Below are 11615 nucleotides of genomic sequence, written 5' to 3'. Positions count from 1 at the left end.
GATCCAATTAACTCATAAGCCACAAAACCAAAAGGATACATACATCAGGTTTAGCTAATATATTACCCCTATAACTCTATAAGCATAGATGTGACCTAATCAATGAGATAATTTTTATGGGAGGACTAAAAATCACTCTTTTCATTGAAATTATTGCTCATATTTTGTTAATAATAACCTCATAATTTTATGGACCAAATTTTTTTAAGAATTCATTCACCGCGGTAAATTGTGATCCAAGAGAATAGGGGAAGACAGAGGGATCCTAACTGGACCATCGTTCAACCACCGATGAAGAAAAACTTTATCATAATTTGAAGAGATTGGACTATGTTCATGCTCATGCTTCTCTATCCATATTGATGATGCTCTAAGTGATTTCTTTTGAAATTTTTCGCCAGCACAGCTATATAGATAGTAAAGGCAATGGGCCCATTGTCCCCATTTTAATATCAAATCTAGCCTTAATTAACTTGGGGGAGGAGATATATTTGTAGACGCAGAGAAAGGAAATTTTTTATTTTATTGTAGAATGAGGAAAAAATTCTTTGAACTGATCAATTGCAGGTGTAGTAGACTGAAAATTGTACATGGCAATGCAGTCATGCATTATGTAATTTGGATAATTTGATGCTTACCCGGTCCATGCTGTTGTGAGGTTAAAAAAAATCTGTTTACCAATTCATTTTCAAATTGGACAAAAAAATAAGAACTTCAAGAAGCAAATATATATCGAAATTTGAAGAGTCTCAAAATAAGAGATATTATGCTCTTAAACCAGTTGGATACTGTTATGACCTCTTTAACATAATTAATAACAATATTACACCTAATCAGAGATTGGGTCATGTCCAAACTAACAAACACATAAGCAAATACTTAAAACAATCATTTTACTGATATTTTAGGTTCCGTTTGGATTAAACTGAAATATAATAGAATTTTCATTGTTGAAGTGACTAAGTGGAACTGGCAAAAAATGTAAAAACATTTCAACCAGATGCGGTTGGAAGTAAAGTTAATATAGAACAGTCATTATGATGAAAAATATTTTGGTATTAAAACGAATATATTAAATATTTTAGTAAAAATAATAAAAATCACTTCAAGAAATTTTCAAAAGAAAAAAATAATTTTTTTGGTAAAGAAAAGGAAAAAATGATGGACCTTGAGAGTTGAGACCTTAAAAATGGCATTATCCAAATTAAAAATTCATTTTTACATTTAACTAGCTATTTTGAGTGTAACCAAATGGACTCTTTAACTTCTCCTTACTTTTGCTTCCTTGTCTATTGTTCTATTGTTAACCTTCTATTCATTTTTTTTCTTTCTACTTGGATAGAATATCTATCTATTGTTAACTTATTAAGAACATATTTTATGCAAAACTTAAGTTCTAGGTTTATTGCTTTTCGGCCAAAAAAGAGAGCTATGCATCCTATAAAGTACCTTCTGTTTGGAGGATTAGGTAAAGAACCATCTATATTTTGCATCATTTGATAAATAAAATATGAAGTGCAATGCCCAATTTTTTTGGATTATTCTAAGTTTGGGAAAGCATAAAATTAAGTTCATACCTGCACCTATAGTTTCAACTAGTTCAACAAACCTAAGGGGATAGTTTTGATTAGTAAGAACCAACACACCTCACAATTAAGTTTTTTTTTTTTATTTAAATTTAGGGTTTTGATTTTTTCATCCCTAAACCAAGAGGGTTGGTTTGAAATAATAGGATAAGAATATTTGATTAGCATCCATATGCCAATTCACTTTATAACATATTTGAGCTCAAATTGCTTGGAAGGAAGATTTGGAATATAAGAAGGGCTTTGTAGTCCAAATAGAGATAAAAGTTGATATTTCATGATGTAATTTGTGGCAAAAAATATTTGGTGACTTCTGCAACTAGGGTTTTGTTGAACTTTTCGCTTATGTCAAGCTTCATGTGGGTATGTTTTGAGTCTTTTGACTGGCCCTATACTTAAAAACTCCATAGACTAAAGACACCAACTTTTATTAAATTGTACGGCTTTTAGCTTACTTTGTTCAAATTGGACAAAAAGACTGCTATATGATCTAAAACAGTTGCAATGAACTTGTGATTTCTGATCAATACAAGAAATAATAATGAGAGACTCTTCAATCAGAAAAGGAGGGAGACACTACAAGAAATCTGAAGCTCCCCGGATGCGGTGGACACCAGATCTTCATAAGCGATTCGTGGAAGCTATCGATTGCCTCGGCGGAAAACACAGTAAGTTTCAGTTGCAGTCAATGAATGAATGAAGTTTCTCACAGGAGATCTCTCTCAAAGTGTAATATGAGAGTATCTATTCATGAACAAATTTGATCTTCTAGTACCCTTTCCCCCAAACTTCATCTTACTAATAATTCACAAGAGAAGGTATTGGTTAAAAGGTACAAAGAAGTAGAACTGTTAAGACCATGATCAATTATATATTATGTACCTTAGAAGACATTTTTTCAGCATGAAATATTGCAGACCAGAGCCAGACTCCCCCCAAAAATTCATCAATATAACTTATGAACTGTGGGTTTTGCAGGAGCTACACCAAAGAGAATCCTACAGGTGATGGGTGTGAAGGGACTAATGATAGCTCATGTAAAAAGCCATCTTCAGGTACATTTTCCAATTTTTCTTGTAAAGGATATGAGATTAGGTGTTCTTATAGAAGGCAAGAAATTTTAGAACTGTATGTTCTAGTCAATTTCTACTGTCTTTTGATACCAGGACTTTTGTCTGTATTCAATCTGTCCCCCTCCCCCCCCCAACCAAATTTCAAAAGAAAAAGAAAGGCCCTAGACCTCATCCATAATTGATAATTGTTCAAGTAGTTAGGTTGTATTGTTCTGAGTCTGATCATGGAATCCGAAAAGAAAAGTTTGCAAGGATTTGGCATTGTCCTCACTATAACGGATGTGGAGGCTTCATTTGTATTTTCTCAAAGTTTAGGGATATGAAAAACTTAGAAAAATACCATAGAAAAAGCTAGCTAGGTAGCCGCCAACTCCTATATATTGGAAGAAAACCCAAACCTTTTTGAAAAGGCTAAATTCTTCTGAATTATACGCATCCATGGGATTAATTTTAAAAACTGTTGGCTGGGGATATGCAAGAATGAACAATTTTTAGTCGAAACATTCATCTAATGAATTCCCTTGAAACGTTTATAGTGAATGAAATATACAGAATTGTGATCAATTATTCTTCATGCATTTTGATTATGATATATGGCCAAACCTTGTGGATTTAGAGAAATATTGCATAAATATAATTGGATTTCACCAAGGAAATTTTAAGTACATCTTAATATCTATAGATATATATATATATATATATATAGAAAGAGAGAGAGAGAGAGAGAGAGAGAGAGAGAGAGAGAGAGAGACATCTGAAAAACTGTTTAGGACTTTCAGGAGAAAGTATTATATATCCTTCTTAGCTGTCTTATTGCCTGACGCACTTCATATATACTTCTTTCATTACCTAGTAACCAGGCACTTGATCTAATAATTCACATTTAAGGGTAAATCAGAAACATTTGCATGCAATTAGCCACCAAGGATTTAATTAAATCTAATAAAATATTGATAAAAAATCATAATATAAATTTTCTTGGGGGAGAGAGGGGGGGGGGGGTTAAGGAACTCTATCATCAGAGTTAATTTAATAGTCTAACAAGAATCCAAAGAAGGGGTGGGTGAGATATAAGCCTTACCCCTTTAAAGCTACCTAAATAAATTAAACCCTCCATCATTTTCAGGCACAATTCAATATTTATGGCCCATACATAGAAAAACCGTAATTAATTGTCTTAAAAAATAATTAAAGGGACATTACTGAACACATGTGGAGCTAATTATTTGAATTACTAAAGATCCGGAACTTGTAAATTAACACTAAAATTTTCTTATACATAGTACCATTTATTTTTTCTACCAAAGTTGTGAAAATTATTGTCTATATTTTAAAGAAGATTCCATTAATGATGAATTAATTAGACTTGAGGATAGATTACAAGTATTACAATGGGTTAATGTAGTACATGTACTCCATAATCCAATTGAAAGTTTTGGTTTTAATTTCATTGAATTACCACTAATGAAAATATATATTGCAATTGAATCAATGTTATCTTCAACATCTCTTTTTCTAATCTAATGAACTTTTTCCTAATTAGCAGATGTACAGATGCATGAAGAAAGGAACCAAAATTAATTACGTCTTATATGCCTGTCCTTCGGGTAATGGAAGAACAGATGATAATGATCTCAATAGATTTTATCAATGCAATATAGAGGAGAATCCTCATTCTATCTCTATCTGTACACACAGTTCTCCCCCACAAAGGTAACCCTTGTTTACATCTTAATTTTTCCTGTCCCATGGCAAGCTTTTATATGTACTTTGTGTGATATCTGAAACCTATTGAGAGTTTTGGTTATTATACAAGTTTTTACCCTGCAATATGAGTTTAATTAATATACAATAAGATAACTGATTTTTGTTTATTTATGGATAGTTAAATACTTGATCATGATATATGATTTTTATTTTTTTATTAAAGGTCAACAAATGAATATTATTAGAAAAAATAATAGGGATTACAAAAATCTATTGGCCCGCTATTCCACCTTCGGCATGGTCATAAGCAGAAATAACGAGTCAATCAAGAGAAAATTACATAAATCTATATATGGGTCTTTGTTGAAAGTCTCAATTAAAATCATAAGCTATAAAATGAGGAGACTCAATGCAGATAGTAGTGGTTCTTGTAGCTGCCACATGTTTTGCAAATTTATCCGCCACCATGTTTATCTCTCTGTAGCAATGATAGATTCTCCATTCTCAGTTCAAAGCTAGGGCTTTCTACAAAGCCTTGTTTCTAGCTCTTTATTTAATCTTATTTATTATTGGGTACCATGGGCATTAGTTAATGAGTTATTTTTTCTTATCTGCTATATTAACACTTCACTGTTGGTTGTTTGATGATTTTTCCCAAATAGTACCCTTTTTTGTGGTATTTCCATGCATTAGTGAATCAATTAAAAGAAAATTATATTTCACATGATCACTTTATGGAAAAAAAAAATTAGTTTATTTCAAGAATAAATTCATTAGTTTCAGACCTCATTTTCTACTCTTATGGTTGATTTGAGTTTTCATGGTTTTACAGGCCCTTAGGGGTTCAATCAACAGAGAGGGAATCTGAAAGGGTTGCTTTTGAATATGATAATTTATCAAGAGAAAGCAATGAGGTCCTCCTGACTCAAGAAGATAGTACAGAGAGCAATGAAAATCAGGTATTTAAATCAATGATGAAAACTGAAAATATTATCTTAGAAATGCATATCAAAAGAATCACACAGAGAATCTAAAAAAGAAAAAATAGCAAAAATTAGGAATATTATTATCAACCATGGCAACTGATGATTTTATACCCATGAACTACTTTGCTTTCCTTCCATGGAAATGAAGCAGAAAAGATGAAACTGCCACTGCAAAGATTTAATTCTTATCTAACTTTTCTTTTTTTCTTTTTACTTTTTAGGGTGGTCCAACCTGAACTGGTTAATTACTTTTTAAGTTTTAAAGAGTTTTGTTTATCATTTATTAATCTTGTGGCAGATTACACAAGGGAGCTCAATTTGTGGGACGTCCAAGAGAGAAGATATTGGTCACCAAAGAGAAAGTTATGAGTTATTATCATTGAAAAGAGGTGAAAAAGGAGAATTGTGGCCTTTAGACTGTAACTCACTTGAGGAAAGTAATATAAATCTAGAACTAACCATCTCAACATCTTCCTCATACACTTAACTAGAAACTGAGATTAGTGCTCTTGTATACAGTAATCTACTGCTGATCACAATCTAGATGATAAATTTTGTTGTTCTCTATAATTATCACTGTTTTTTTCTTTTGTTTTTGCTTTTGTTTTTGTTTTTTTAAGATGGATAATCCCAGGGAGAGTTGAATTCACGATTTCCTAATTTTGAGGTGTTGATTAGTGTCCAGTCTAATTTAATCTAGACTTAAATTGTTTATTACTTTGGTTATGGTACTAAACCAAGTTCCAATTCTCATCCATTTTTTTTTAGTATTTAATGAACTGTTACATATTATATAGCTAAATGCTGAAACAATCATAGAGATAGTTCTCAACTAAAATTAACCAGTAAAGTTGAAGAATCTTTATTTCTTCTGGGATGCAAAATTTTCTTGATGATGAACAGGATTTGAGGCCTGATGTATTAAGGTCATTTTTGTGACATAAAGAGCTGATGTGATATTGGGGATCATTGGCCAGGATAGTTGTTCACCTGGAATAATATTTTTCCTTCATTAATGTAAGAACTTTCACCTGCATTTTATTATGCACTTTCCCCCTACTAATAATATCACTTCATCATTCAAAATTTCCTTATTTAATTATTAACTAAATAGAGGAATATAATCTGTTTAGCAAGTCTAGAGGGTATCTTTAGTCTGGCACAAAAACTTCACAGGCTAAACTGGATAAAAGCTGAAATGGAGTTGATCAAGTGTAAAATTAAATCTTTGAAAATTCAATAAAAAATAAAAAACAATTAAATAAATGGATGATCAAATTACAAGAGAATAGTATATATATATATATATTGATATCCAGGGTATCTGGAACTCTGGATCTTTGATCCGACTAATCCCTAGGGTCACTGTGATACCACTTACACAGAATCAGGCCAGTCCAAGGTGGAAACTCTCGTGCGGTGGCCCCAAGAAATTAGTTGCAACGATGAAGGTTTGATCACAGGACCTCGCTTCCTGAGGCGGAGTACCGTGTCCCCTCCAAGCCCTTGCATAATTATCACTTCACCCTTGAGATGCTATATCATTAAAATAAAAAAAGAAGTTGATGGTACAGAAATACCCTCTAGAATTGTTGGACGCTAGAAAATATTTGCTTAAACATATAATGGCAAAAAATAATAGTTTTTGGACATCAAACAAAATATTTAAATTCCCCATGTGGAAAGAGACAGCATGGTGAAACTGATCAATTGGGCTTCTTGCCTTAACTAGCCACTATAGTTAAAATTTTGTCAAATCTGGATCCAAGCATGGTAAAAGCTAAAATCTAAAATAATGTTAAAAAACGAATGAAATTGGAAACGGTGAGATTTCCGTGATCCGATAAGAATATCTGTATTCACGGTGAGATGGGAACTATTTCTTCAATAACGGAGAACCATGTTACATTCACTCGTCCTTACGCATTCTTAGATAGAAAGAACCTGCCTTACTATAAATTCATAACAAAATTATATTAGTACAATCTACTGAAATGCCTATATAAACCTCGGGCCCTCAGACTTTTACCTTCCCTTAAGAATCAGCCCACAAATCCATTCGACAGAATACAAGACATTGTATCCCCAACATATCCATTGTACCTTGATGGAGTGAATGTAGCTCCATAGCTAGAAATGAGGGCACATTGCCCAAAGCTGAGGAGAGTTAAATGGAGTAAGTGGAACGCCATGACTAGTAATGGGAGGAGTTTTAGTCTCACATCGGCTGGATAGTGTACGATTATTGGACTTATAACCCGAAAAAGGATTTCTCCACTCTAAAACTCGGGCTTTTGGATTTAACACCTCATAGGCCAAAGTGTTGGGCACAGTGTTAGGGGCCCAACCTTTTCTCTTGATGATAACTACTCAAAATCAAGATATGATGTATATAAAAACCTATAGGAACACAATTTAAATTTTAAAGTGTTAATTTAATTAATATAATACTTATATTGATTTTTATATATATTGATAACCTATAAAGGACCAAAGCTACAAGATTGAAAGCTACTCGGTATGTTTTGGTTTAAGTTTTAATGACTGAATAACTTATCAGTTGATTTTGGTCTGGAGTTTGAACCAATTTGATAATGGGCTTGGTGTACTCGATCGAGTACCTGTGTTGTTCACCTTTTCTTTTTTCTTTTTCCTGATAGGTAGGCCCCAAGAAGACTTAAACTCTTGACCTCTTTATTGTGAGGAGTTGGTTTTTGCCAACTAATCTACCCCTTGGAGTTAAAAAAATGTTATAATGGTACACACATCACCCATCCCATCACTATGGGGTCTGTGGAGGGTCGTGTTGTTCACTTTTATTATCTTTAAATGATAACATAAAATTGAACCCTCCCTTTTTCTAGAATGATGATTGCATGGTAATCATTAGATTACTATTCTTGTTTTCATCAAAAATATTTTGTCGGCAAGCTTCATAGCTATCAAGCCACCGACTTCATTGAATTTTCTTCACCACAGAAAAACTTCATTTATCTTCCGGCACTAGGCAAGCATCAGCCGCCATACATGGTCATAAGCATGGATAAAAATCTAAAATGCATTATTAGAACGCCCTTGTTGATGGTCTTTTACTCCGATTGCATCTAAGGTTTCTCAAACAATGTGATATCTCAGGACTTAACCTTTCCCCAGCTTAAGGATGGGGGAGGCATCAAGAAGACTATAGCCTATGAGTGAAGACATAGGGAACAAAACGAGGGGGCTTTGTTTCACACCAATTTAGAATCATGCATGCTGCGGAGAATGGGAGAGAATCTCACAAGCTCCAACTTATTTTTATTGTGCTCCATCATAGAATACACAAACTTTCTAACACACCCCACCCAACCCACCCCCCCCCCCACCCCCCAAAAAAAAAAAAAAAGAACAGAGAGAAATAACTCGCTAATAAGTATTCCTCCTACAATAACTACTCCAGTAATAACTCTTTCATAACTACTTCTCCGGCAATAACTCCAAAATAGCTAAAGTGTGTTTTCAAAAATACCATGCAATTTTACAACCATTAAATCACAAGTTAGAGCTGCAGACTACATCCCACGAATTCCTCATCGGGCTGAAAAACTAGAAAGAATGACCTCGATTACTGAATGGACTTTTGAACCCAAAAGATTCCAATTTCCTTGAAGTCCTGTTCTCCCCATAAGAACTGTAGGTTCTCTAGGCTGAGGGAGTGTGTCAAGTGTCTGCTTCAACATCCAAATCACAGATGACATGGTGGGTCTACATTCAGCATCCCCTTGAACACACAAAAGCCCTACAAGGAGGCATCTCATAACTTCAGTTGTTGGACATGAGTCTCTCAACAAAGGGTCTAGAAACTCCAAACCTTTGCCTTCTTGCCAGAGTCTCCAGGCCTGTAATTTCATATTTGCATGAAATTATGTGAAGAAAAACATCAATTAATTAACTTAACTGATTGAAAAGAAAATTTGTTATCATAGTTAGTAAAACTTACATATCCAAGGAGGTTTTGATAAGAATCTTCCCCAGGGTGGAAACTGTTGACTTGTTTCGCACTTAATATCTCGAGCAAAATAACTCCAAAGCTATAAACATCAGACTTCACAGAAAATCGACCCATTATAGCATACTCTGGGGCCATATATCCACTGCATTTTATCAATATTCAGTAAATATTGAAGTTTCATTGAATGCTAGAAGATTTTATGTACATAATAGTTTCAACAACACCTAAACCATGGAACAGTCAACAAAGATAAATGTGGAACTTAGAATAAAACTTAGTCATCAAAAATTCACTTCAGGAAAAATGGATTCATGACTCAGAACTTACATGGTACCAGCAATTTTATTTGTATTCTCTCTAGTTTGATCCATTACAACTAGTTTTGCCAAGCCGAAGTCCGAAATCTTTGGGTTCATTTTGGCATCGAGTAAAATATTGCCAGGCTTAAGATCACGATGAATAATCTTGAATTGAGAATCTTCATGAAGATAAAGAAGACCTCGTGCAATCCCTTCTATGATTTTATAGCGCCTCTCCCAATTCAAGTCTACACATTTGATTGGGTCTGTCCATTGATGCAATTAATGATCAACTTGGAGCTCAAATGGTTTACAAATACAGTAAGTCAGAATAGTTATGGTTGTTAAAGAATACAATGATCAATTGCTAGAGTGATGGTATGAAAGAAAACTATTTGAGAGAAAAAGAGACAGACAAACCAAATAAGAAGTAATCAAGACTTTTGTTGGGGACGAACTCATAGATCAACAGTTTTCCTTCGAAGCAGAAGCCTAGCAATCTAACAAGATTCCTGTGTTGCAGTTTGGCTACTAAAGCAACCTCATTTTCGAATTCCACTTCACCTTGTGTAGAATTTCTAGAGAGTCTCTTCACAGCTACCTCATTTCCATTTGAAAGCCTACCCTGGTGAAATATAAGAAGAAATTAAACTAAGGACTTTATTTATTTATTTAATTTTAACTTGACACATTAGAAAACATATATAATATAATATGACATTACATATAGGTTATCAGTATGGTAACATTTCCATTACCTTGTAAACAACACCAAATCCACCAGCACCCAGCTTATTAACATCAGAGAAGTCATCAGTGGCATCTTTTATTGTACTGAAGTCATATTGCAAAGTATCCCCAGTAGTAATCTCATCTACAACTTCACATATAAATGACACCAAGGTAAATTACCCCCTAAGAAAAAGTTTTCAAAAATAGATCTGGATATTTTTACCAAAAAAGTTGGACAAGGTTTGAAGCCCCTAATCAAGGGGGGGGGGGGGAAGGGAGAAGCAGCAGCTGAGCCATAAACTGAGTTGAACCAGTTCCAAGATAGCTGACTGATAGATAAAAGAGTGGGGAGGTGAGCTGCTTGATACTTCCCACTAAATGAAACTGGAAGAAATAAAGGAAATATCTTTTGGCTGAAGAAACTATAAGATTAAAAATCATCTTTGAAGCAGGTGGGGAACATTTGCAATTGATTACAAAAAAGAATAGGAGATTAAAATATAGAACATAACAAAATATGCCATTGAAAGTTTACTTGAATCTCTAAATTCCATGATTAACTTTTCCTATATACAAGTTTGATACTCCAGTAAAATAGTGAAAGAATAAGTGGATTCTGAAACATAATTACTTACCATAATCTTTTGAGCTTTGCTTCCTCTTTTGTATGGAGAAAAAAAGGATAGGAAAAAGTATCACTGTAATAACCACAGGAGCAGCAATAATAAAAATAATCCAAAATGAATTGCTCCTTTTTCCTGTATAAGCAAAACATTTTCATATGTAAGTTACTCATGGTACTGCTCCTAACAAAAGTTTACAAATTCAAGACTGAGGTGTGCCGACTCCAGAGCTCAATTCACCTTTTGTTTATCATATACAATGTGAGCATGTATATGATGGAATTGGCATATAGATCTGAACAGAGTCCAATATACTCTGTTCAACCATATTGTTCCTCCCTGAAGGCAATATATTAAGAGGAACCAAATATACCAAAGATTTCATAAAGAGCTGTAACAAAGCAGGCCATGGTATAAAGTTTCTCAGACTATCATCTTTTCTTGTGCAGGATAGTGGTCTCCCAAAAGCAAGACTTCTTATGGCAAGATTTCAAGGGCATACTTTCTCTTGCCCATTCCTCACCAAGCTAGAAATGGGGCTTTTCTGATCTCATGGATGAGAACAGCATATATTGGATTTCAGTTAACCCCTAAGTATTTTTCCATGAATCATTATAA

The 11615-nt window shown here is 33.7% G+C and overlaps 2 protein-coding genes across 2 annotated transcripts in view; one reads left to right on the top strand and one right to left on the bottom strand.

Moving 5' to 3' along the window:
• The first annotated feature begins 2106 nt into the window (after positions 1-2106).
• Positions 2107-5922, top strand: LOC122058912 (transcription repressor KAN1-like). Its single transcript, XM_042621624.1, has 5 exons — positions 2107-2254; positions 2565-2641; positions 4206-4372; positions 5199-5325; positions 5651-5922. The coding sequence occupies exons 1-5, from the start codon at positions 2128-2130 to the stop codon at positions 5837-5839; spliced, it is 687 nt and encodes a 228-aa protein (XP_042477558.1). The 5' UTR covers positions 2107-2127; the 3' UTR covers positions 5840-5922.
• A 2861-nt stretch (positions 5923-8783) lies between these two features.
• LOC122059854 overlaps positions 8784-11615 on the bottom strand; it is a 13792-nt gene continuing 10960 nt past the window's right edge. Inside the window, exons 11-16 of the mRNA XM_042622898.1 lie at positions 11010-11132; positions 10401-10522; positions 10063-10267; positions 9671-9908; positions 9332-9485; positions 8784-9230 (exon numbers count right to left, since the gene is read on the bottom strand). Coding sequence (XP_042478832.1) covers positions 8922-9230; positions 9332-9485; positions 9671-9908; positions 10063-10267; positions 10401-10522; positions 11010-11132 — 1151 coding nt within the window. The 3' untranslated portion in view covers positions 8784-8921. The remainder of the gene's footprint in view (positions 9231-9331; positions 9486-9670; positions 9909-10062; positions 10268-10400; positions 10523-11009; positions 11133-11615) is intronic.

This window comes from Macadamia integrifolia, chromosome 13 (assembly GCF_013358625.1).
Source record: "Macadamia integrifolia cultivar HAES 741 chromosome 13, SCU_Mint_v3, whole genome shotgun sequence".
Classification (NCBI taxonomy): domain Eukaryota; kingdom Viridiplantae; phylum Streptophyta; class Magnoliopsida; order Proteales; family Proteaceae; genus Macadamia; species Macadamia integrifolia.
This window is presented reverse-complemented; position numbering and strand designations above follow the sequence as displayed.